The sequence below is a fragment of the Canariomyces notabilis genome (assembly GCF_033297395.1).
Source record: "Canariomyces notabilis strain CBS 508.74 unplaced genomic scaffold N656scaffold_7, whole genome shotgun sequence".
In the NCBI taxonomy this organism is placed as follows: domain Eukaryota; kingdom Fungi; phylum Ascomycota; class Sordariomycetes; order Sordariales; family Chaetomiaceae; genus Canariomyces; species Canariomyces notabilis.
In genome coordinates, this window is record NW_027041829.1 from 914,943 (window position 1) to 937,416 (window position 22,474).

A 22,474-nucleotide genomic window follows, 5' to 3' on the forward strand; every position below is an offset into this window, starting at 1 on the left:
GCTAGAGCATCAAGCGGTGTAAGGGATCAATTGACTACGATCTGATTCATGAGGCGTAACAGGTCAGGGCATGTATCGGGGCGTTTTAGGAGTAGCAGGCGGCTTCTGTTGTAGTGAGAGTCGACAGTGTTGGAGAACTTGAGGGTCGACTGGCTCGCTCTGCACTGGAGCTTCCTCCATGGAGCAAAAGTGGATTGGGGTCGGGCATTGCTGGGCCTGTCCGTGTGTCGGCGAGTTGAGCCATCATGACCCAGACACTATACATACCCACACACCGAAGATTAATATGATATAGTTTCGATCACGATACCCACATCAGGTTATGATGTGGAGAATAGATACAAAAAGGATAGCAAAAACCATTTCACTCATGTGGTCGTCATCTCGATACCTCTTACTTTTTGAGCTCTAGCCTAGCGCCTGATGCGCTTACTCTGCCATCTCATAGGATAGAAGGTTCCAATCACCTCTAATCTTCAAGTGCATCCCTCCCCTGCCTGCTGCCCTCTATGCCAGTGTTCCTGCAGACTGCCACCGGCCAGACTGATCCAAGCGAAACACCTTTCTTTGTCTGCGTTTCCATGGTTCTGCCGTCATGCATGCAGATACAACTCCTAGAGTAGAAAAGTTAAAGAGGATGTAAGCCGACAAAGACAAGACTGGCTGGGATATATCGCCTGCTGTTGACAAAACACACAAACAGATAGTCCCAATGCGTCCTCTTGTTCTCCCTTTCAAGTGTCTCTTTTTCCTCTTCCCTAAGTGTACCCTTTCTACTCGCCATTCTCCCGCGAATCCCTCTGCTGACCACCGCCGCGCCCACCGGGCCTACCACCGCCCTGCTTGCCTCTCCTGGCTCCGCCACTTCTCCCGCCGGCGCCGCCACCGCTCTCCTGCTTGCCGCCCTCGTCGCCGCCAGCGCCGCCGCCCTCCTTACTCCTCTCGCCGCCATCCTTGTCGCCGCCGATGAGCGGGGCCGTGGCGAGCCGCTGGGCGAGGTCGATCTGGGTGCGGATCGTGTTGGCCAGGTACGAGACCATGAGGACGTCCTGGATGTGGTTGTTGAAGTCGAGCTCGATCTGGGCGTTGGACACCTTGGGCGCCAGCGACAGCGCGTTCATGAGGTACTGCCCCAGCGCGTGGTTGCCGTCGCGCTCCTCGTCGAGCACCTCGCCGACGTAGCCCGAGACGCGGTCCAGCATGTCGGACACGCTCTCGAGCGCCTGCGCGAGGCTCTCAATGTCGCTGACGACGGGGGCGGCGCGCGTCTCGGACTCGGCCGCGGCGGCGACGGTGCCCAGCGCGGCGCGCTCGGCGTCGCTGAAGAGCAGCCGGTGGGGCACCTCGATGAACAGGCACGACTCGGCCGCGCGCTCGGGCGAGACGGCCACGGGCGCCGAGACGTACGTCTTGGTCTCGATGGGCGCGCCGGCCTCGGTCGAGATGGTCAGGTGCACGGCCGGGTGGGGAAAAGTGCCCGTCTCGGGCGAGGCGAAGAAGTTTTGAATGAGGGCCGAGAAGCTGTTGAGCTCGTGCGACGTCGTGTACCAACCGAGCAGCGTCTCGCGCGGGGACGCCCGGAGCGTCAGCGCCAGCATGTTCTTTTGGTACTCGACGTCCACCTCGACCTGGTCCTCGTTCTCCGTGTGCGGAATGGCGAAGGTGCTCCGCACCTCAACCTCACTGCCATCTTCGCTGCGCGTGCCCACCAGGGCGCCAATCACCCTCGTCGACTGTGTGTCCCGTATGTCGCGCCGGACGGCGTGGTCGATGACGGAGAAGACTGCCTACAAGGTGATGGCGTGGTCAATACCCTTCTTTTCTCTTTTCTTCCCAACCAAAGTTAATGCATATGAAAGACGCGGGGTCGTCGGGGAGTGGCACTGGGGTGGTGATGGTGAAAAAGGAGGCAGGTGGTGGGTGGGCGGGCATACTTGCGGCTGGATGTTCACGGTGAGCGGGGCATTGCCGGCGCTGAAGCCCAGGAGGGTCGGCGCCAGAGGCCTGGCAAGGTGGACGAACTGATCTTGGTCGACAGCCATATTTTTCTTTTGTTGGATGACTGGTCAGCGATCGCGGCTCTGGTCCGTACCGCGATTTACTTGAAAAATTGCGGACGACTTATGGGGGAGCAACCAAAGAATGGGCGGGTCTCGGAGGTCGGGGAGAGTCGTCACAAGCAAAATTGGGCCCTCCCGTCTCCGTTCTTTCTCTTTCAACCTTCGCCCCCGATGTTGACCTCGAATTTTCGCTTTGCAGCCAGATGCGGGACTGGGTTGTGCGCGCTAAGATAAGCCTAGCGATAAGAGGTGGGGTGCAAGGCTGCATACGGCGTTTGATAGGTGACAGGGGTGCAGGTAGGTTCGGTAGGCTTGGCGATCGGCAAGGCTGACAGTCCCAGTCCATTTAACATTTTTTCACTTTTTGGCAGGGCAGTGATGTCCCACCTTCCCCTGACATTCTAGGACTAAACCATTTCCCAAGTTGAGTTTGGGTAAATAACTGTAATACAATGGCGCCGAGAGGGCGTGCGGGTTTCCGTGGCGGATCTAGGGGAAGAGGCGGCTTCCGAGGACGGGGAAAAGGAAAAGCTGTGGCTCGAGAACCTCGAAGTTCTCGATTTGATAGTGCACGCGTGGCTTCAAAAGACGAGTATGTGTTTGATTTGGCCCCGATTATGTCCAGGTTACAGCTGACACTTACAGCGATTCTGGCAATGAGGTTGACGATGTTTCTGAAAATGAATCAGACCTCATGGAACTCGGGTCTGAGGAGGAAGATGATGAGGAGACCAAGCCGCCCGCCCAGCCTTACGTGAATCTCATGCGGAGTCTCGTAGAAAGCGCTCCTCACAAGGCCAAGCGCCGGAAATTGAACCCCCCAGAAGCCAAGGACGAGGGGCAGCCCAAACCAGAGGCGGCACCAGAGACCGTACGGCCCGAAGGGGAGGATAAAGACGACGCCGAGGACCGGGATGTTGACTTGGTCGAGGAGCCAGAGGAAGACCCAGCAGATGTGTCTCCCGAAGACCTGTTTGATGAGGATGACGACTTGGACAGCTCCGATCCGTTTGAAGTTCACTTTTCCGATCCTAGCGGAGAGGTTCTGAATACGAGATTAAAAGCGATTCAGGAGGGGAAATGGCGCATGGAACGGGTAGCCGTCAAGCCTACGAGGATCTACCTTAGTAGTCCTGACACTGGAAGTACTGAGGGCAAAACATTACCGGCAGCTGTATCAAGGATTTCCGATCTCAAACTTAAGAAGAGGCTTCACGAAGCCATGGAGCGCAAATACCCCGACTTCGATGACGTCCAGCGGACTATAGCGCCACTGCTATTCAACTACCAGGATCTCTTGTATTGCAACCGCACAGTCCCCTCATCGCAGGGCATCCGGAGGATTGCTTGTCTCCATGCGCTCAACCATATCTACAAGTACGCAATCTTAGGGGGCAACCCCATGATACACTGAGGCTGACTTCACTCTCAGGACGCGCGACCGGGTGGTCAAAAACAATGCTAGGCTAGCCAAAGCCGACGGCAGCGAGGACCTGGAGCTCAGAGACCAGGGCTTCACACGGCCAAAAGTGCTCATGATTCTCCCCACAAGGCAGTCCTGCGTCAAGATGGTAGATATGATTGTCTCCATCTGCGAGCCGGACCAGCAGGAGAACAGGAAGCGCTTCGAAGATGGATACATTGACAAGCAGTCCAAGTTCTCAGATGACAAACCCGAAGACTTTAGAGATCTCTTTTCCGGCAACGACGACGACATGTTCCGTTTGGGCGTCAAGTTCACACGGAAAACAATCAAATATTTCTCCCAATTCTACAATTCAGACATCATTTTTGCGAGCCCCTTGGGCCTTCGCATGGCGATAGGATCCGAGGAGGAGAAAAAGCTGGACTTTGACTTTCTCAGTTCCATCGAGCTCGTCATCGTCGACCAGGCCGACGCGCTCCTGATGCAAAACTGGGAGTATGTCGAGTTCATCTTTGAGCATCTCAATATCCAGCCCAAAGACGCCCATGGCTGCGACTTCAGCCGTGTGCGCAACTGGTATCTCGACGACCAAGCAAAGTATTTCCGACAAACGGTCGTATTCAGCGCCTTCAACACGCCCGAGTTGGCTGAGCTCCTCCGGGCACACTGCCACAATTGGGCGGGCAAAGCGCGCCTGCAGCACGAGTGCCCCGGTGTTATCCAGTACCTGGGCGTCAAGACTCGCCAGACCTTCAGTCGATTCGAGACCAAGTCGGTTGCCGACGATCCAGACGCCCGGTTCGCCTACTTCACCAAGGCCATCGTGCCGATGCTCACCAAGCGCGGAGCCAAGGATGCAGGGGGCACCCTCATCTTCATCCCTTCGTATCTCGACTTTGTCCGTGTGCGCAACTACTTCGCAAACAACTCAGCCGTGGCCACCGTCACGTTTGGGACGATATCCGAGTACGCCGATGTGCCCGAGGCGTCGCGGGCGAGGTCGTACTTCCTCAACGGCCGGCACAAGGTGCTGCTGTACACGGAGCGTGCTCATCACTTCCGCCGATACAACATCAAGGGCGTCAAGAGAGTCATCATGTATGGGTTACCGGACAACCCTCTATTCTATCAGGAGATTGCTGGCGGGTACTTGCAAAAGAGCGAGCAGGCACTCCTGTTGGAACCCGGTCAGGGGACGATCCGGGTTATGTTCTCCAAGTACGATGTGATGAAGCTGGAGCGCGTCGTGGGGACAGCGAGGGTGGGCAAGATGATTCACGAGCAAGGAGACACTTTTGATTTTGTCTAAGCAACTCCTGTCATTGTTGCTGTTGCTGTCGTCGCACAGACCCGTTCCGTTCGCTCTATAGAATACAGCGGTTTGCTAAGCCCCCAACGCCGGTCTCTAAACCAAAATGATGACCATGCTCCCGTAATTTACAATTCGTGATGTACACCTTTCAGGGATCCCATCCTCCTCGGTTCCGTTTTCCGGCAGCCCCCCCCCCCCCCCCCCCCCCCAACCCAGCTTGATATATGATCCGTACAGTACAGTACACCAAACCGACCTCGACCCCCCACTCCCCCGGTAGGTGGTTTTTACAGCCCCATGTCCTCGATCTTGTTGACCAGCTTCTCGAATTCCTCGCGCCCCTCCTGTCGGTACCGCGTCACCTTGGCGATGTTCTTTTGCGTCAGGTCCGTGTGGCTCTTGCCCAGCTTGCGGTCGCGCGCCACCGTCGCCGCCGTCATGGCGAAGCGCATGTCCTTGGGCCCGTCGACCAGTTCCAGGATGGCGCTCGGAGCCTGGTCATAGGTGCTCTTGGGTTCCGTCCGCAACACGCGCGTGTAGCCTCCGGGCCGGTTCAGGTACCGGTCGCGGATCTCGCCAAAGAGTTTGGGCATTAACTCGTGCGGTGTCTATTTTTAGAGAGGGGCAAACTGTTTAGTTATGGATGGGAGGGAAGAGGGAGGTCGCAAGAAGGGGTAGGCAGAACTGACGTAGAGAATCCCTTGGGCTTTCCGCCGCGCCGTCTCATTGTTCTTCTTTGCAAACGTGATGAGCTTCTCGGCCAGTCGCTGGGCTTCCTTGGCCTTGGCCCATGTTGTGTGGATCGACTCGTTGCGGATGAGCGAGGTGACCAGGTTGCGGAGGAGCGCTTGTCGGTGCGCAGAGTCGCGGCTGAGGTGACGGTATTTTACTAAACCGCCGGCCATTGTGAGTTGATTGAAAATGGACCGATCAGTGAGCCGCTGCGAGAAGTTGGGTCTGCTGGGAAGGGTTGAGGTCTCTCTGCCTGGGCTGTAGTCGGCTTGGGGCTGGTTGCTGGCGATGCCGCGATTGAGCACGGAGCTCCAATCTTTCTCAATTTTTGCCGGCCCGTATCAGCAACCTACCGTACTAAGGTACCTTACGTACTGTATGATACCAATACGCTACTCCGTACACCTCCATACAATGATACAATCCGTTACATTACTATAATACGGTAACAGTGCCCGCTAAAAGACCCAAACCCGCAGGTCAAAAGCCCGTGCTCCATGCGATTCAGGGGCTTTGAATCCCGGACCCGCTGTCAAGTGTCAACACCCATCCTTTGAAAACCCCAACTACGTCACCAGCGAAGCGCCCGAACTCAACCCAACAAGCCAGGCTGACCGCCGCAGTTGTTCCTTCCTCGTACGCTGTGAGGAATTGTATCGTCAATAGCCAATTGGCTTCGCTCAACTATGTCAACCCATTGACACGAAATAGCGCATCCCTAGGACGGACAATGGGGTTAGTCGCCGGTTTTGTATGGCCCCTCAACCTCATGGCCTCATCACCTCCGTCAACTCTTCGTCTCCTTTTGCTGACCGATGCCGTGTAAATTAGACGGGCGGCGTGACTCTTACACTCTCGCTGACCTACCTCGCTCTTCTTACACATAAGCGCAATCGCGAGGCACAATCCTCCATCTTGCGCTCTTCGACATTTGCCGTAGACAACCTTGTCCCATCGCACCGGCACCGCAATGCGACCACAGTCTTGCCCGACGGTTCCTACAGCCCGCGCCCCAGCCTTGAACAGTACAGCGACCACCGCAAGGGCGACAGCTCCTTCCTCGAAACCGCAAAATCCCGCTGGAATGCCGAGGTAGCATCAGCCGTGCACTGGGCGCAGACCAAGGACTGGGCAGCCGTGCGCGAGGACGCCGAGGAGAATGTGTCAAGGCTGCTGGGCCTCAGTCTCTCCCGCGAGCCGAGTGATACAGCGATAGTGCGGCAAGACCCTGCTCGCCCGGCCCCCGTTCCACCAGTAGAAGCTGCACAGAGGACACCTGCCGCCCCTGTTTACAGCGCATCCCCCGCTGTAACGCCATCTCCGAAGGCAGCCGACACGCTCCACGATGCGGGGGCTAGGGTTGCAGAGGCCGCGCAGGCGGTGAAGGAGGAGGCCAAGGGGGCTGTTTCCAGGGGGATCGAAAAAGCCCAAGATCTTGTAGGGAAGGCAAAGGCGGCTGTTTACCTGGCTGAAGAGAAAGCAGAGGCAAAGATCGATGCTAAGTTACTACACGTGTCAGACGTCGAGAGGGCGCTCCAGGAGCGGTATGACAGTGCGCGGAGAGAAGAGAGGATGAAGAGGAGTGTGCAGGAGGTTCTGGCCGAGAGGTACACCCCTATCGGGGAAAGGGATAATTCGAGGTTGAGAGGGTTGTGAGCTGGGATTTTCTCCCTGTACCAGACAGGGGCGGTGAGACGTCCTTTTGCTGCTGTTGCTTGGGAGCATGTTATTGATACCTAAACCCGACCAGAATCTCAGCGAGCAAAATACCAATAGACGGCTTGCTTTTTTGACCTTGTGAAAACGGAATTCAGGCCAAGACAGCCCTGTGACTCGTGAGTGCGGGCGAATTCACAGCTCGTCGTGTAGCAATTCTCTTGCCCAGAAGAAATTCTCGTTCCGCCAGAATATGTAGAATTCGGACTACGACAGGGGCCACGACCATTGACGACAGCGCAAACCACGCCCTGTACCCGATCCCCCCGATGCCCGTTATTCCCCATCCCCATGCCCGCAGCAAGCAGACAAGGAACAGAGAGGAGACGACCGGGGGCAGGACGAGTTAGATCGCCCGCCGGAAGGCAAGCGAGGGAAGGGCGCGCTGGCGAAGCCGTCCAGTTTGTGGTGGCCGCAGTTTGTGTTTGTGTTGCGCGCGGGTGGTGGTGAACGTGCCGGTGAGATGGTGTGCAAGGGACTTCAGCGCTGAGGGGGGGTAGCTTGATATGACGAAGGAGAGCAGTGATCATGGACTGGCCCGAGTAAAAGAGGCGGATGGGAGGAAGGGCCAGCAACTGAGAAAACGGGGATGTTGTGCAAGGAGCACTCTCCCATGCCTGGGCCTTTAATCTGAAGTTGGGTCAATAGCGTACTCAATCAGGTTTTTATTGAGTGACGACAGAACTTCACTACATGCAGTTGCGGGATCTCTGGATGCACCTTTGGGTCAGGGGCTGTTGCTCCCGCGCTGTTCGCTGCGAGAATAAGTTGCGATTCCAGACACAGGCAATGCCATAGTCGCCGTCAAAGTAGCGAACCATGTCCCGCAGCCTTTTTTACACTCTCTTTTACACTTTCCTCCTGTCTGAACATTACTTTGTAGGTAGTTACTGGGCCATCCGTGGTGTGACGTCTCTGTTTGGCGAGACGCGTGGCACAAACTGTGTCACCCATGGGCTCTCCGAATGCTGTGTCCCGAGTACGGTCCGTTCAAAAAGCTCATTGAGGCTTGAGATGCCCGCAGCAATAGCGTGTGCCGATCCTTCTCTCACAGAGCAGCTTCACATTGACAAGTATCGAGTGGAAAAGTGCGAGCCCAATTCCGCGCCAGCTTCGTCCATCTAATATATAACACAGTAAAGGAATCCAGAGTTTTGCCAAACGTCCATACCATTCCTCCCATGGCACCTAATGCTCCCATACGCCCCCAACGCCGTGCTGTTCTAGCGATATTCAATTGGACAGCCAATCCAGAAACTCCGGGGTAAAATAACTGATAATGATGGTCGCGCCAGCTCTGAGAATGCCCTCCGTGCTCTCGAATGCCATGGCCTTGAGGTCGAAGACGCCAGCTTTCGCCGCTGCGTGGATCATGGCGAACTCGCCGCTGACTTGGTAAGCAGCGATGGGCAGATCCTTGCCAAGCTCCTTGGCATCACTAATGATGTCCAGGTACTGGCTCGCCGGCTTGACCATGATGATGTCGGCGCCCTCGTTAATGTCACGGACAATAGCGCGGCGTGCTAAGCCGCGACCACCGGGAGGCAACTGGTAGCACCGCCGGTCACCAAATGCCGGGGCCGAGCCAGCCGCATCACGGAACGGACCGTACAGGCAGCCGGAAAACTTGGCGGCGTACGACATGAGGGTGACGCTGTGGACGATGCCCTCCTCAATCAGCTTGAGCTTGATGGCGCGAATCCGGCCGTCATTCATATCGGACGGCGCCACGCAGTGAGCCCCCGCGCGGGCGTACGAAATGGCAACGTCCGAAATACGGTCCACCGACAGCTGATTGTTAAGGCTACCGTCGTCACGGAGGATCCCGCAGTGGCCGTGCGAGGTGTACTCGCACAAGCACACATCGACCACGATATACAGGTGAGGGAATCGCTGCCGCAGGAGTCGGATGCTGCGGATCACGGGACCCTCCGGGTCGTCTGCGGCGGTGCCCAGCGCGTCTTTGGTGCCTGGTCTCACCGGCACGCCAAACAGAATGACGGAGCGAAGCCCCTTCCGAACAAGCGGCTCGAGGAAGGGGACCAACTTGTTGATGCCGCGGCGATACTGATTTGGCAAAGAGGGAATAAGGACTTCTTCGTCGTCCTGGTCTGAGATGAAGAGAGGGTAGATGAGCATCGACTAGGCCTATCAGTCAGCCAGGCTCACTATGTACTGGTTTGGGGGCGGGGGGGGGGGGGGTAATGCTCACCTTTGTAAGCTGTCGCTCGGCTTGCCAAGATCTCGCAAGGGGATGGCAGTAGCCGGCATGGAGCTGGCTGGAAATATCGCCCGAGATGCTCACGCTCGTAGCGGCGGTGCTTGCGTACGACATTGTCCGTGAAACGTGGGAAGCGCGCTCGTCGACGGTGGAGACCGAGGCATCACCCCGCCGCCGAGGGACGCCAGAGTCACGGAGGGACAGATCCTGAACCAGGCTTGAGAAGGACATCTTGCTTGAATGATTTGAGTAGTCTGCGACAGATGGGCGATGGGAGGAGGGTTCGTTGGCCGATAGTAAACAGCCTCGCGAAGAGTAATCGTGATCGCGGTGAAACAGGTTTCGTCTGGACGCCGGAGGTCAGCATCAAATTACTCAGTAACGTGTGCTGGTAACGAGCCGTAAGCGTACTATGCTGCGGGTAAGCCCTATGACTGTCGCACGAGTAGTGGTCTCTTTGTTTTTCTCTCCTGGCCCTTCCCGTACGATGCGTCTCTCCTTTTCGTGTTCAAGAGAGTGTCGGGGTCAGATTAGCCAGGCAGGACAGCAGGGCATCCGGAGTACAAAAAGGCGGAAAACCACTCCGGGTATTTGTGAGAGAATTTCGCCTCCGGAACTCAGACGCCGAGCTTGTGTCTGGAATGGGCAGGAACCGAGCCTGCAGGGTGGAACATCGGCGGTGGCTCGGCTTTTGCGGGGTGACACTTCTCCGGTGCTCAATTCGCCAATCAGAACTTCAAGATTTGCAAGATTGCTTGGCACGTTGCTGACATAATCAATTCTTCAACATACAACGTCCATTGTTCTTGGCATCAACACCCGAAGCCATCACAACCAGCGTTCCGAATAAGTCAAGAGTATACAAGTTAAGGCAAACCGACCACCCAGCAAACGAGCCCAAACGGCCATCCTGGCAAGCCAAATAAGTCAAATCGAGCCGCCTATGCGTTTCGCTTATGGGCCAAAGTGGTGATATTTCTCGTCTACCTTTGGCTACCCACCAGCCGTCTTCCCGACTGGACTTTGCGCTACCTATCAACCTCAATGTGAGCGCTTGAAGTGTTTAGCCATCAACCTCATCGTGACTAGTTGACCTGGGAATCGTAAGGTAGGGATTACGTACTGGCCGGCGAGGAATAACCTCATTCACTGGGCCTTCCAAATAGCCAATTCCCCGCAAGTCAACTTGTAAGCAAGTCAAACTGTGCAAAAATGAGGCCACTGACGGCGTTGCTTGGCTTACTTGGTTTATTCGGAGCGCTTATTCACCACCCTTCTGGAATGATGGCAGATCTCTCAATCCTGGCACCAGGGGTACGCTCTATAACATGAATACCAGGACTTCGTGAATTCACTCACACCGGTGATATTTTGTTCAGCGCATATCAGGCAGAGAGCTTTCAAAACACTGATCAGAACTTATTCGTATTGTACCAATGCGCAAAGAGCGCTGGATCCATGCAGTGATCCAAGCCGCCAGCAGGTCTCGGGCTTTGATCCGATATCGAACCCCCATGGCTTCCATATCAACTACAATACCGGACAATGGCTCTCCATTGTCTTTATTGAGCAGTCAATAATACCCTTTGTTCCCATCATGAGCTACTATAGTCTGCTTCCCTCCAATGGTCCTATTGTCCATCAATCCAAACCTACTTTTATGTGTACTGACCGAATTATGAATGATCTTCCATTATACCAAACACTTCATCCCAACCTGAGTCTTGTTGTCTTTATATACCTGTCCCCAAGTGAATCCAGCGTGCTACTCTCTTGCTCTCCAAGCTAATCTGTCGACTTTCGCTGTTCTTCTCGGTGACCTTAGGTAGGTAGTGCCTGCCCTCACTGCTAACCTGGCCTTCGCCCTCAACCCCCCAATCACCCTCACCTTCCCCTTCACAAGCACCTCCCCCATGCAGTCACCTCTCCCTTGCCCTCACATCTCCCATTGCCATCACCTCTCCTATTGCCGTCGCCTCCCCCATTGCCCTCACTTCCCCGTTACCGTCACCTCTCCCATTGCTGTTACCCCTCCCGTCACCCTTACCTCCCCTGTCACCCTCACCTCTCCCATTGCCCTCACCTACCCCATCGCTCTGACCTACCCCATCACCCTGACCTCCCCCGTCACCCTCACCTCTCCCGTCGATTCGGAGGCTCCTTGTAAGTGGGGGCTAGGAGGTAGCTCCCACCCCGTTTTGTTCTCTAACAGCTTGTTCTCTAACAGCTTGTTCTCTAACAGCTTGTTCTCTAACAGCTTGTTCTCTAACAGCTTGTTCTCTAACAGCTTGTTCTCTACCTCTTTGTTCTCTACCTGCTTGTTTTTGCCTGCTTGTTTTTGCCTGCTTGTTTTTGCCTGCTTGTTTTTGCCTGCTTGTTTTTTGCCTGCTTGTTTTCTACCTGCTTGTTCTTTAACTGCTTGTTCTCAACCTGCTTGTTCTCAACCCGCCCTTGTTTTCTAAAGGTACCATGGTGCCCGCTCGCTGAGTGCCCGAGGACCTGTTATTACACTTACTGTTTGCTCCTTCTCTTGCGGTTCATGCGCTGACGGTTCCTTCTTTCCGGCCCTCCGTGAAGTTTCACAGGCCCTCACCCCCCATCGACAGCTTAGTCGCGATGAGTGCTGCGAGCGCTGCCGCCAAGGGCGGCTGTGATGATATCGCCGGGACAGCGGGCCCCTTAATCGTTTCTCTGACTCTCCACCGGGCGCGGCACATTCGGATCCTGCAGGTTCCCCCAGCTTTGCCCAGAACGATTGCAAAGCGTGCGCCGACACCCCTGGTACGTAGAAATAGCATACGATGCGTCCCAAAATCTCAAATCGGAATCTTCAATCCGCTCAACATGAATCCACGCGGTTTGAGCACCTCCAAGAGCACGCTGCTCGCAGGGGCTGCCGAGCCCTTCTACATCTGTTCGCAGAAACACGAGATTACTGACGCCGTGATCAATAAGCAGATTGAGATCACTCCCGCCGCCATGGAGTCTCTGAAGGCGGACACTGAGGCGGTGCTGCTTCCCCAGAGCAGCACCGCTTCAAAGGTCTCGCAGTTCATGCGCGGGAACGGTCTGCTCCGCAAAGTGTCCAGCGCCTTCGCTGGCCGGATGCGTTCCAAGAGCCACACGAAAGACCTTCCGGAGCACCCCGGCTATCAACTCCCCGCGCTTGCACCTCTTAGTCTGCCCGAGCAAAAGAGCCGGGTTTGTGACGTTGATCTCCGGATCAACGAAAGCCTCAATTTGAGAAAGGACAAGGTCCACAGGGTGCTCGGCGGAATGGACCCGCGCAGCGGCCCCTCAGACATCTGTTTCTCCGGAGACCCCTTTGTAGGCCTCTCCGATGCGACAAAGCCGCCGACTGAGTTCGAGCGCCGGCTCCGCTCCCTCTCACAGGGAAGCTCCGTTCTCAAACCACTCGACGAAGACCCTTTTGACTCTGAGAGCGTCTTTCGGAGCGATCTCGATTCACTTCTCCCGACTCCTCCCATCGCATCATCCACTCCCCGAAAGGGGCTCTCCGTCCTCGGCATCATCCCCGGCCCCCAGGTGAAGCGAACTCAGGGCAACGCATCTGAGAATGCGGACCCTTCCGGAAACGTTGTCGAAATGCGGCAAACCAACGTGTCAGCGAGGGCTTTTAGTCAGCAACCGGCCGAAGACAACATCTACCCAACACCGGACTGCAAGTTCTCCTACGTCCCTGTTGTGGATTGCCCGTACCGGAAGCGACACCCTTCCCCCGACAAGCGCGACCTCGATGTTCTCGTGAGCGAGTTGTGCTCCAAGTTCCCCGAACTCCTTTAAGGACAGCCGGCCAGCAACAGCAAGACGAGCGAGCATGCGCCGAGTGCCGCTGAGGCAGCAGATGCGCCGGGCGGACTACAACGATGTTAGTCTGCCGCATGCTCTTCCATGCCACCCAAAAGTTTCAACCACGGATAGAATCTCCGACATACCCCTGATGAAACACATTCACACTCCGACACTAAGGTCGGCTGTCATGAACTCAGCTTTTGGAAGTCTGGGACAACGCTTGGTTGATCGGGAATGCCCGGCGATAATGGTCATCTGTTCTTCACTTGCTTTTCATTCCCTGTTTTGACTCTTTCGCGATGTTTCCGTTTCCGTTTCCGTTTCCATTTCCTCTTCCTCCCTTCGATCTTGAGAAGGGCAAAACACGAGGTGTATTTACGCATATCCGGTCTTCATTGGGCACAGGGCACAAACACAACCCCAGGAGAGGTGGCATCCGGCGCAAGGATTAGGAAGATACCCCAAAAGTCTGGCTTCTGTGGTCTGGTTTGAGTTTTTTTCTTTTCGTTTTTAGTTGCTGTCGATGGAGGTTTGGGCTGCTGACCTGGAATTCGTTGGTGGACTGGTACTGAGCAGGAGGATCATGCGGCACTGGTTGTGAACAAGACGATCATGCATGAGCTGGTTGGGCGGGTTCACTGCACTGCGCACAAAAGGGGCTTTAATCAATTTTGAGAATGCTTGTTTTCTGAAATCCGAATGGTATCGCAAATGCAACTAATTGACTGGACCCCCCTTTTCGCCTTACGCGATCTGACAGCTCTATCCTATCGTGCTTGGGTATCTTATATGGTGTTGTACAATTCCGTCTCCGCGTCTCCCACCCTAAAAATCCAACTTGGTCGTGGCCTTAGATGAAATGACGCCGGCGGGCTCCGCGCCCGTCAGTCCCATGCATTCGACGGGTACCGGCCGCCTTTTAAAGACATGTCAGATTGCGACGAAAAGAAGATAGATAGAGAGGTAGCTAACTAGTATACCTTTTGCCCTGGCCGACCAGTCAAGGTGCCCTTGAGCCTGAGCAGGGCGCCACTGATCTTGTCTCCGATGGAGGTCCGACGCTTCTGATGATGTGGGACCGTCACCGGAACAGCACCGCGGCGGCCGCTGAAGAAGCCGCGGCGGCGAGGGGCAGGAGCTCGGCGAGGCGCTGCAGCACGGCGGCTGAAGAGTCCGCGCCGACGGGGGACAGTGGTGGTGGTTGTAGTGGCGTACGTGTGACGTGTCATGGCTTATGTCTCGTGGGTTATTGTTATCTTTGATCTCTGATTTTGAAGTTTCGGGTTTGATATGTCAAGGGTGAGATGTGTATGGGTTCGTATTGTTTCCCTCGACAATTTCCGTAGTTATGGAAACCGAAGCTTATATAGTCCGTTCATCGTGGTTGTTGCCGACGTCACACACCCCATGACATAGATGCTATGGATGACGATGCTGGCTATGTAAAACCACCCAATGACGGGATGGGAGAGAGGTTGAGTAGGCCGTCCGAGGCTGTCGACCCCAGAAACCTGCCAAGACCAGGACCCTGAAATCAAGATATTAACGGTGGAGCAAACGATCGTCAGTGGCGTCAGCGACTCAGCGGCACCTTTGGGCGATTGGCCGCCTGCAAAACAGCGCTTGTAGGGCTGTCAAGCCAAGCGCAGCTGGACCAATCGGGCCCAATTTAGCGGGGCTTTTGGGCACGTCCAGCGATGATGTCATCAGGGTTCACCAGATAGGAAGTGTTTCTCCATCGGACGGACAGCTGCACGTGGCATGGTTTCACAGCTTTGATGTGCGACAACACAAAGTACGACTCCTGAGTGAATAGCCTGTTAGGTATATACGAGGTTACCGGGCTCAACTGTCAGAAGTAAATCTACCGCTCTCAAGTCTCAATACGTATACAAGCAAACAAAGTGTGCCCCGTCAATTTTCCAGCACCAGGTTCCGCTTTATCTTGATGAGATCGGCGTCCGAGAACCCCAGCGTGCCCTTAACATAGCCCTCAAACCCACCATACTCTTTCTCCATGGCCTTGACAAAGGCTTCCCAGCAGCTGATCCTCAGACTGCACACGTTGTGAAACCCAGGCACGTCCATACTTTCCACGCCAGCCCCCTGCATCACAAAGGCTAGGAGCTGCTCCCTCGCCGGCTCCGTCCCGATCCTCGACAGTATGTAATCGAGCGCCACAGTGTCGGGACTGGCACCCGCCAGGCTGAGCAACAGCCCAGCCATGACGCCAGTACGGTCGCGACCAGCTGCCGTGCAACATCAGTCACTCACTGTTTAACCGCCAAGGGCACCTGGAGAAGGGAGGCGTGCAACTCACCGGTACAGTGGAACATAAACCCGCCGCCCCGCCCCTCATCCAGCCCATCCAGATCCCTCACGTGCTCCAACACAGCCTTGATCGCCCCTGGATACGCGCGCAGCACGTCCATGTACATAGCAGCGTACCCCTTCTCGCCTCCACCCTCAACGAACTCGTCCAGCTCCACCACCGCATCCTCCTCGCCGGGCTCGACCCAGACGGTCCGGATCCCGTCAAAGGCCGGGTCGGGCTGGCGCGCGTGCTCGCCCACGGAGCGCAGGTCAAAGATGGTCCGGATGCCCAGCTGGTCGCGCAGCACGGCGGTTGTTGCGCTGCTGCTGCCGCCGAGGAACCCGCCCGAGCGGTAGACCAGGCCCGGCCGGACGGGCGACCCGGGCACCCGGCCCAGGTCGCGCGTGTTGAAGCTCCCCGGCAGGGAGACGAACGGCGGCTGGGAAAGGGCCTGCAGCAGGAGGTCCAGGGAGAGCGGCTGGGAGACGTCCGTTTGGGCGAGGGTCAGGAGGTCGAGCGGTTCCGGGTCCATTGTGGTGGGAGGGGGTCTGTGTTGTGAATTAGATGCTCACAAGGTACAGTACAAGCTGGTATAAGAGGGGTTATCTGTATCTGTGCAAGGAAGAGAAGAATAGATAAACAAGTCGTGTAAGATTCGAGGCGGACAAGATTCAAGAACGGTTGCCTGGTGTATCTTACGGGAGCACTGTCACCCCGCAGGCCCCACCCTTTCCCCCGCGTCCCGCTCCTGTCATCTGCACGGGGCTCGCTCTTGGCGTCTGATGCATCGTGAGTCGTGAGACGCACGTGTTGCGAGCCAGGAGCCTGTGATTGCCCCGGCAATACGTTAGAAGATAACCCAGGCATGATAGAATCGGAATTGTAGACGCTTATACAAACCGTTAACACAACGAACTCGAATTCGACCTGTTGGATTTGGTTGCGCGACCTCGCAGGCAGCAAGGCAGGGTTTACTTATCGCTTTATAAGTGACCCTAACCCTAAATACACTCTCTCAGGGGGTAAGAAAAGGGGCAACGCAGGAAGGCCAGGGAGGTGGACCGCTCAGGCTACCGAATGTTATTGAAGCTGGCAATATTATAGCGATATGAAGTAAGTGATAAAGATCAGAGCAGGTATACTCCGCCTTTTTGTCTTCAACTCTCGGTTGCCTAACTCGACATGAGCCTATGGCTGCTGAGGTAGACCTGCTTCTCCGGCCCCGGGACACGTATGCCCAGGGTATCCTCACCAAGCTAGAGCCTGTTTTCCCAACATCAACTCAGAATCTGTGGGTTGGCTCGTTGTCCAAGCCCACACTTGGCACAGGCTCCTCGATGCCTCGACCCCACTGACTATCATGGCGCCAAAAATTGCGCGCGCAGTCTTGCCATCGGCAACACTGTAGGCCCAAACACAGGGCATCGCTACCCTTACTCTCAATCGAGGTACAGCCTGGCAGGATGGTAATGCGTAGGCGTCATCAGGCGTCGATTCTCGCCCGTGGCCCGCCGCATTTCGTATTCGGAAAGGACTTCCGGCGGAAATGGCGTCGTGTACTCAATCGGGTAAGATGACTCCATCAGAGAAGATCGAAGTCGTCCAGTTTGTCGCGGTACTTCATGATGCTCTGCTTGATTTTGCTGCCCACGGTCCACGTGACGAAGTCCTCCATGTTCCGCGTCACCAGGAAAGCAGGATCCCGAACTTCTTCAACCCCGACCCGGACGTGGCCTTGCTCGATGAGCTTCGTGGCCGCCTGGACAGTTTCTGCCATTCGCAGGCTGGAGCAAGAAAGTGTCAGAAAGCCTAGCAAACGCACATCCAGACGACAGCAAGAAATCTTCATACCGAGTCATGACAACAGGTAACCGCCGCCTCGCAAAGGCGGATACTGTCACGTTGTGCTCTACCTGTGAAAGCTTCGACTTGGTCTAGGGGCATACACGTCAGCAACGATCGGCAGGTAACGTCATGACAGGGTGCATACCGATAAGATGCCCATATCGTAGAGCTTGTCCAAAAGGAGCGTCTCATGTTTCCTCCTGACCTCGTTGTCTGGGGGAAGTAGCTTTGTAAAGTGTCAGCACACACATCCCGAAAGCTAGCACCGGTGGCGAAACATACACTCAGACGATGGGCTAACTGCCGCAGGGACTGATGGCTAAGTCAGTATGTGGAGGTGTTAAATGCGAGCAGAGTAAACCTACACCGCATATCCTGTTGTACTTGTGCTATTGAATCATTAGCAATTGTACAAAGGCGGATTCGAAGAAACAGCCAAGGCACTCGATCCAGGAGCTAATGGGGACTTACATAGTCCTCTGGCTTCTGGATCATATACCGCCTATCTACAGTCAGCGATATGAATAGAAAGCATCTAAAAGAGATGGATTTACCTCGCGACATCATGGTCTCTGTGCTTGTTATCTTGCTTGTAGTTGATGAAGTCGTGCCTGCACGGTTGGATTAGCCCCGAATACTTCAATAACCTCTCATCCACAGCTTACTTCTTCAAGAGCTTTTGCTCATGGAACTTCAGTTTTCGTGTCATTTTGTGGTGGGTTGGTGGCTTCTGTCTTGATCCGGATCAAATAAATCTGCTGGAAGGGTTGAACTGCTGGGCTGTGCCTCGACGCTCTCCCAAAATTTCGAGCGAAGAATGTCAGTGCCCCACATCAAACTGGGCAATTTGCCTGCCGCAACCCCTGCTTGTCAATGCTAGACCCACCTGTGCCAAGCTTCCAGATTCTGGGGACTGCAAACTCCCAAACTCCAAAAAAGATCAATGTCGGGTTATCCGCCCAATATCGACATCCAACAACCCCCCTGACGAAACCCATTGCAGACATCGGAACTGAGTGCTAAGCCGCGGCCAGTCACAGTACTCAGGCCAAAGGGGGGTGAAACAGAGGAAGCGGAAAACAGAAGCTCGCCATGTCGTGTAGACAGTGGCTCTCCTCGGCGGTGCGCCGATTGCCCTCCGGCGCCGGCCAACAACAGACTCGAGCTCTTTCAACATCGACACCCGACGCGAAAGGCTGTCAGTCTTCCCATTCCCCTCCATCCTGCACTACGTCAAAAGGACTATAATCCAGGTCTGACACTGAACCAAACCCAACAGTGCAAATGCTTCCCCGGGCAGGAGGAGGAGGCGGATCCGGAGGAGGAGGGACCATGATCAGACGTGTAGTCGGCATCCGCGGCGGCAACCCCAACAACAACAACAACCCAACCGACGCGCTGCAGTCCTTACTCTCACTGGGGGACACGCGGCGCAGCGGCCGAGGTCCCGTGACGGCCGAGGAGCAGCGCGAGATAATGGAGCAGCAGCAGCAGGCCAACAACGCGCGCCTGTCGGTCCGGGACCTGCGCAACAGCGCCACGACCGACAACTTCCTCAGCTACATGCCGCGCCGCTGGAAGGCGGGCGACGTCTATTCCCCGCGCGACCTGAGCCCCGTCGAGCAAAAGAAGTGGACGAAGCGGCAGGCGCCGCTGAAGGATATTGTTGATTTGCTGGGGTTTAATCCGCTGGATAACTACAAGGTATTTGTTTCATATCATTCTTTTCTTCCAAGGAGGGTCGGTTGCTGATAGAGAGCCGCTCTTGAACAGAACTTCTCCTTCATTTCGGAATTCATGACCCCCTTCGGCAGAATCAAGCACAGCAGGGAAACGGGGCTGCGGCCCGTCAACCAGCGCAAGGTGGCCAAGGCCATCCGGCGGGCCATCGGCATGGGGCTGCATCCCAGTGTGCACAAGCACCCCGAACTCATGCGCCTGTCCAACCAAGGCTTCCCAATGTACGTGCCAAGGACCACCAGTACCGCTGAAAAGAAGTTATAAAGAGGGGACCGCGGACGACGGGGCTGGCAACATTATTCTTCCCCTCTTGCGCTGGGTTCATGGCTTGTCTGGAAACGAACAGGCGTTGAGGATGAATCACGCTATCTGCGTGGAACGGGGTTGTACTGTAAATTGTACGATATACCAAGTTATCAACAACGTCCATGTGCCACCCACCATGGACACGGGGCACCCATCATCTTTTACGTATACAATATATACTCTGTACATGTACCAGTTTGCAGCGGGTCAGCACGCACCGACAAGTGCACCCGTATATTTACGCCTCCATAGTCCTGACAATGTTGAACTTGGTGCCCATAATGGTCTCCCTCCGCCCTTTGTTTTCGAGCTGGGCCCAGATCTCGGGGTATTCCGACCTTGCCCATTCTTCAAAGTGCTTCTTTCTGGTTGGGCCAGGAAGGGCATTGTACGTCACGCCGAGCCTGGACAAATGAGTCAGCAAACAGCTTCGACAAAACCAGGCAATGCAAATGTTGTGGTAGGCAGAAGGTGAGAGAGGAGGGAAAGAGGGAAGGAAAGAATAACTCACGTCATCATCCCTGGGGGATACCCCACGCTGGCGTCCATGCCCCTGATCAGCCTGATAACCTCGTCGACGTATCCCGACCCGGCAATGGCGCCGCAGTAGGACCAAAACACGTTGGGGGGCACCTCGAGGTCCATCCTCTGCATCTTCTGCCAGATGGGCCTGGCCGTGCGGTCGCCGTAGGGCTGGAGCTCGCAGGCCCAAAAGACAATGGCCAGGCTGTTGTACGAAGGGCCCTCAGCCGAGTTGGTGATGTCGCGCCAAAACTCAATGGCCGTGCCCGGGTCCTCGCAGGCCGCGTAGGCCAGCATGAGCGCGTTGTATAGGCGCGTGTTCATCTGCACCGTCGTGTCCATCTTGAGCATGTTGTGCACCATGCGGAGTGAGTCTGCGTCCGGGTGCCGGCCGAGGCCCTCGAGGCAGCGCACGTACACGTCGGCCGTGGGCCGCTGCTCCGGGTTGCCGTGCGCCCGCATGTGCCCAAAGATGTAGCACGCCATGTCGGGCCGGCGGCGCTCAAAGAAGGCGTCCATCAGCCGGATGCGGTAGGAGGGTTCCGTCTCTGGGAAGAACTGCCGGAGCAGCGAGTAGCAGTCCCAGACGCGGGCCGTGCTGATCTTCTTGTCCAGGCAGTAGTCTACAAAGGCCTTGCGGACCTGGGCCCGCTCCTCAAGGCTGTACGAGACCGTGTGCAGCGACAGCGTGTCGATCACGTCGTACTGGTTGTCGCGGCGGAGGAAGGCCATGCAAAGCGCAACAACCGTCTCGGGCTCAAGCGTCGCGTGCCGGTGCTCCAGGTCGGCCGTGACGTCGAGGATCTGCTCCATGTCTGGCTCGGGCCCGGAGCATAATGTGCGGAGGTACTTGTTCAGAACGGGGAGGTCCTCGTCGTTCCGGACATTGACTTCACCCCTCATCAGCTTGTCGTATATGACTTGCGCCCCGCTGAGGTCCTTTGCATCCAGGCGGTAGTCCAACTGGAGGATGTATGTGGTTGAACTGGGCCTGATGCCAAGCTCGGCGCCCAAGGAGAGGAACCTCTCGGCGAGGTAGGGGTTCTTCTTCTCGATGGCGGCCTTGATCAGAACATTGATGGTCGTTGCGTCCGGTTTCAAGTCATTCTGGCCGTCCGCGTGCTGCTCCATGGTTGTTATCAATTGCTTGATATCCTCGACCCCTTTGTCCAAAACCAACACTGCCCACTGGAACACAACGTCCCACCACTCTTTCGGAGGATTCGAGTTGATCAACTCCTCAAAGACGGACTGAAGCCATTGCTGCTCCCCGGTTCTAAGCGCAAACCTCACCACTTCCATGTACGATTCTGGGCTCCTCATCCAGTTGCCATATATAGGCTTTTCAAACCACTGCTTCGTCTCCTCGACCCTATCCCTCGTGGCATAAAATGTCGTCATGATTTCGTGGACAGGTGGCATGTACTCGACGCCGGCTTCTTCCGCCGTCCTGTACTCGCGAAGCAGCTCCTCTTCCCGACCCTCCTGAGCGAGACCCCGCAGAACCAGCGTCCAGAGGCTTTTCACCCCCTTGTACATTTTGTTGTCCTCCTGAAGCTTGCGCACGTATTGGGCGAGAGTTTCAGAGGCTTCCAAAGAGGCGCCGTACTGCGTTAGGGCCGTTAGAAATAGCTTGAAGTCGCCGCGATCCTTCCCGCCGCTAGCCTCCCGAATCATGTCCTCGTCAAGACCGAGATCGCGCATGCTCTGTATCCTGCGGTTGATCTCTCCGTATACGAGCCTTGCAAGCTCGAGATGGTGTTCGGCCCGGCCTTTTGGCGGCTTTACTGCGATTACCAGCGCGTCCCGGAGGTCATCGAAGCTGAGGTCCTCGGAGGGACTCCCGGTCTCGGCGTCCTCTGCCAAGAGGTGGCGGAGCAGTCTCAGGGCGAGCATAGCTTGAGTCGGGTTCATGACCCTGTGGTGTCTCTTTTTGTGGCGGATGAACATGGTCCAGCCTGTTACCAGGCCGTTCCGTTCCGGAGGGCGCGCATTTTCCGTCTCTAGACTGGCGAAATGCAGCAGAACATCGTAGCCAGGCTCAAGGACGGGTTCCTTGAGCTGCCGCGGAGGTTTCTGGAAGAGGCCGAAGAAGGTCCTACGACCCTGTGGGCATGCTAGGAGAGGGATTGGATGGAATGAATAGGGCGGCGCGGCAAGGCAGCGGCCGGGGAGGGCGGGACACGATGGCAGCAAACCATGGTGATGAGCTCCATGGATACGGCCGGCTCGCAATCGACGGTACACATTGCGCGTCAACTGCGACCGCATGGTGGGAGATGGGAAGCGCTAGTCGGAGCCAGTCCTGCTTGGCCTGCTATTAGTTAAAGACATCAAGGGCATAATAATTGTGCCCTCTGTTCTGCGGCTGCGTACCTGCACATGTTGGGATGACGTCCAATTGCCGTTCCAATGGTTTCAGTGAAGCCAGCTGTGGTCGCGGGTCAGAGCCCGAGCTTTTCCAGTG

At 56.0% G+C, this 22,474-nt stretch overlaps 14 protein-coding genes across 14 annotated transcripts; 6 read left to right on the plus strand and 8 right to left on the minus strand.

Annotated features, from left to right (window-relative positions):
* Positions 1-283: 283 nt before the first annotated feature.
* N656DRAFT_828396 (eukaryotic translation initiation factor 3 subunit F) lies at positions 284-2,266 on the minus strand. The gene is made up of 2 exons (XM_064818534.1): positions 1,935-2,266; positions 284-1,787 (listed from the first exon to the last, which is right to left on the minus strand). The coding sequence occupies exons 1-2, from the start codon at positions 2,040-2,042 to the stop codon at positions 774-776; spliced, it is 1,122 nt and encodes a 373-aa protein (XP_064671534.1). The 5' UTR covers positions 2,043-2,266; the 3' UTR covers positions 284-773.
* Positions 2,267-2,754: 488 nt separating this feature from the next.
* N656DRAFT_767637 (DUF1253-domain-containing protein) lies at positions 2,755-4,795 on the plus strand (the record flags this gene model as incomplete). Its single annotated transcript, XM_064813569.1, has 2 exons — positions 2,755-3,437; positions 3,493-4,795. 2 exons carry the CDS (start codon positions 2,755-2,757, stop codon positions 4,793-4,795), a joined length of 1,986 nt encoding a protein of 661 aa, XP_064671535.1.
* A 290-nt stretch (positions 4,796-5,085) lies between these two features.
* On the minus strand, positions 5,086-5,849 carry N656DRAFT_751184 (ribosomal protein L17; the record flags this gene model as incomplete). Its single annotated transcript, XM_064813013.1, has 2 exons — positions 5,488-5,849; positions 5,086-5,406 (listed from the first exon to the last, which is right to left on the minus strand). Exons 1-2 carry the CDS (start codon positions 5,701-5,703, stop codon positions 5,086-5,088), a joined length of 537 nt encoding a protein of 178 aa, XP_064671536.1. The 5' UTR covers positions 5,704-5,849.
* Positions 5,850-6,137: 288 nt separating this feature from the next.
* N656DRAFT_844215 (uncharacterized protein) lies at positions 6,138-7,330 on the plus strand. Its single transcript, XM_064819125.1, has 2 exons — positions 6,138-6,281; positions 6,362-7,330. Exons 1-2 carry the CDS (start codon positions 6,261-6,263, stop codon positions 7,184-7,186), a joined length of 846 nt encoding a protein of 281 aa, XP_064671537.1. The 5' UTR covers positions 6,138-6,260; the 3' UTR covers positions 7,187-7,330.
* Positions 6,957-7,920, minus strand: N656DRAFT_609657 (uncharacterized protein). Its single transcript, XM_064810289.1, has one exon. The coding sequence runs from the start codon at positions 7,774-7,776 to the stop codon at positions 7,285-7,287; it is 492 nt and encodes a 163-aa protein (XP_064671538.1). The 5' UTR covers positions 7,777-7,920; the 3' UTR covers positions 6,957-7,284.
* Positions 7,921-8,425, plus strand: N656DRAFT_609656 (uncharacterized protein). The gene has a single exon (XM_064810288.1). The coding sequence runs from the start codon at positions 8,066-8,068 to the stop codon at positions 8,369-8,371; it is 306 nt and encodes a 101-aa protein (XP_064671539.1). The 5' UTR covers positions 7,921-8,065; the 3' UTR covers positions 8,372-8,425.
* Positions 8,426-8,479: 54 nt separating this feature from the next.
* Positions 8,480-9,698, minus strand: N656DRAFT_706860 (tetrapyrrole biosynthesis, porphobilinogen synthase; the record flags this gene model as incomplete). Its single annotated transcript, XM_064811386.1, has 2 exons — positions 8,480-9,388; positions 9,459-9,698. The coding sequence occupies 2 exons, from the start codon at positions 9,696-9,698 to the stop codon at positions 8,480-8,482; spliced, it is 1,149 nt and encodes a 382-aa protein (XP_064671540.1).
* A 2,124-nt stretch (positions 9,699-11,822) lies between these two features.
* Positions 11,823-13,454, plus strand: N656DRAFT_778026 (uncharacterized protein). Its single transcript, XM_064814927.1, has 2 exons — positions 11,823-13,346; positions 13,424-13,454. Exon 1 carries the CDS (start codon positions 12,312-12,314, stop codon positions 13,269-13,271), a length of 960 nt encoding a protein of 319 aa, XP_064671541.1. The 5' UTR covers positions 11,823-12,311; the 3' UTR covers positions 13,272-13,346; positions 13,424-13,454.
* Positions 13,421-13,880, plus strand: N656DRAFT_778027 (uncharacterized protein). Its single transcript, XM_064814928.1, has one exon. The coding sequence runs from the start codon at positions 13,515-13,517 to the stop codon at positions 13,770-13,772; it is 258 nt and encodes an 85-aa protein (XP_064671542.1). The 5' UTR covers positions 13,421-13,514; the 3' UTR covers positions 13,773-13,880.
* Positions 13,881-13,959: 79 nt separating this feature from the next.
* Positions 13,960-14,819, minus strand: N656DRAFT_778028 (uncharacterized protein). Its single transcript, XM_064814929.1, has 2 exons — positions 14,261-14,819; positions 13,960-14,196 (listed from the first exon to the last, which is right to left on the minus strand). Exons 1-2 carry the CDS (start codon positions 14,507-14,509, stop codon positions 14,131-14,133), a joined length of 315 nt encoding a protein of 104 aa, XP_064671543.1. The 5' UTR covers positions 14,510-14,819; the 3' UTR covers positions 13,960-14,130.
* Positions 14,820-15,190: 371 nt separating this feature from the next.
* Positions 15,191-16,424, minus strand: N656DRAFT_778030 (uncharacterized protein). The gene is made up of 2 exons (XM_064814930.1): positions 15,601-16,424; positions 15,191-15,529 (listed from the first exon to the last, which is right to left on the minus strand). The coding sequence occupies exons 1-2, from the start codon at positions 16,124-16,126 to the stop codon at positions 15,195-15,197; spliced, it is 861 nt and encodes a 286-aa protein (XP_064671544.1). The 5' UTR covers positions 16,127-16,424; the 3' UTR covers positions 15,191-15,194.
* Positions 16,425-17,176: 752 nt separating this feature from the next.
* Positions 17,177-18,148, minus strand: N656DRAFT_706847 (alpha-L RNA-binding motif-containing protein; the record flags this gene model as incomplete). The annotated part of the gene is made up of 8 exons (XM_064811385.1): positions 17,177-17,378; positions 17,446-17,528; positions 17,585-17,665; positions 17,722-17,751; positions 17,805-17,828; positions 17,911-17,941; positions 17,994-18,050; positions 18,105-18,148. The coding sequence occupies 8 exons, from the start codon at positions 18,146-18,148 to the stop codon at positions 17,177-17,179; spliced, it is 552 nt and encodes a 183-aa protein (XP_064671545.1).
* Positions 18,149-18,342: 194 nt separating this feature from the next.
* On the plus strand, positions 18,343-19,757 carry N656DRAFT_778032 (ribosomal protein S18). The gene is made up of 3 exons (XM_064814931.1): positions 18,343-18,637; positions 18,719-19,143; positions 19,213-19,757. The coding sequence occupies exons 1-3, from the start codon at positions 18,532-18,534 to the stop codon at positions 19,441-19,443; spliced, it is 762 nt and encodes a 253-aa protein (XP_064671546.1). The 5' UTR covers positions 18,343-18,531; the 3' UTR covers positions 19,444-19,757.
* Positions 19,561-22,247, minus strand: N656DRAFT_778034 (uncharacterized protein). The gene is made up of 2 exons (XM_064814932.1): positions 19,997-22,247; positions 19,561-19,889 (listed from the first exon to the last, which is right to left on the minus strand). Exons 1-2 carry the CDS (start codon positions 21,955-21,957, stop codon positions 19,724-19,726), a joined length of 2,127 nt encoding a protein of 708 aa, XP_064671547.1. The 5' UTR covers positions 21,958-22,247; the 3' UTR covers positions 19,561-19,723.
* Between the last annotated feature and the right edge of the window lie 227 nt (positions 22,248-22,474).

Bases quoted from the DNA above. Each gene is read 5' to 3' on its own strand.
- N656DRAFT_778028 (XM_064814929.1), bottom strand. From the start codon at position 14,509: ATGACACGTCACACGTACGCCACTACAACCACCACCACTGTCCCCCGT. The intron at 14,197-14,260 runs GTATACTAGTTA...TGTCTTTAAAAG, and splicing joins CTGGTCGGCCAGGGCAAAAG to GCGGCCGGTACCCGTCGAAT.
- N656DRAFT_778027 (XM_064814928.1), top strand. From the start codon at position 13,515: ATGCCCGGCGATAATGGTCATCTGTTCTTCACTTGCTTTTCATTCCCT.
- N656DRAFT_844215 (XM_064819125.1), top strand. From the start codon at position 6,261: ATGGGGTTAGTCGCCGGTTTT. The intron at 6,282-6,361 runs GTATGGCCCCTC...CGTGTAAATTAG, and splicing joins TGGGGTTAGTCGCCGGTTTT to ACGGGCGGCGTGACTCTTAC.
- N656DRAFT_778032 (XM_064814931.1), top strand. From the start codon at position 18,532: ATGTCGTGTAGACAGTGGCTCTCCTCGGCGGTGCGCCGATTGCCCTCC. The intron at 18,638-18,718 runs GTCAGTCTTCCC...CAAACCCAACAG, and splicing joins GACACCCGACGCGAAAGGCT to TGCAAATGCTTCCCCGGGCA. The intron at 19,144-19,212 runs GTATTTGTTTCA...GCTCTTGAACAG, and splicing joins ATCCGCTGGATAACTACAAG to AACTTCTCCTTCATTTCGGA.
- N656DRAFT_778034 (XM_064814932.1), bottom strand. From the start codon at position 21,957: ATGTTCATCCGCCACAAAAAGAGACACCACAGGGTCATGAACCCGACT. The intron at 19,890-19,996 runs GTGAGTTATTCT...TCATTTGTCCAG, and splicing joins TATCCCCCAGGGATGATGAC to GCTCGGCGTGACGTACAATG.
- N656DRAFT_828396 (XM_064818534.1), bottom strand. From the start codon at position 2,042: ATGGCTGTCGACCAAGATCAGTTCGTCCACCTTGCCAGGCCTCTGGCG. The intron at 1,788-1,934 runs GTATGCCCGCCC...ATCACCTTGTAG, and splicing joins CCGTGAACATCCAGCCGCAA to GCAGTCTTCTCCGTCATCGA.
- N656DRAFT_778026 (XM_064814927.1), top strand. From the start codon at position 12,312: ATGAATCCACGCGGTTTGAGCACCTCCAAGAGCACGCTGCTCGCAGGG.
- N656DRAFT_778030 (XM_064814930.1), bottom strand. From the start codon at position 16,126: ATGGACCCGGAACCGCTCGACCTCCTGACCCTCGCCCAAACGGACGTC. The intron at 15,530-15,600 runs GTGAGTTGCACG...GTTGCACGGCAG, and splicing joins GTTTATGTTCCACTGTACCG to CTGGTCGCGACCGTACTGGC.
- N656DRAFT_609657 (XM_064810289.1), bottom strand. From the start codon at position 7,776: ATGATCACTGCTCTCCTTCGTCATATCAAGCTACCCCCCCTCAGCGCT.
- N656DRAFT_609656 (XM_064810288.1), top strand. From the start codon at position 8,066: ATGTCCCGCAGCCTTTTTTACACTCTCTTTTACACTTTCCTCCTGTCT.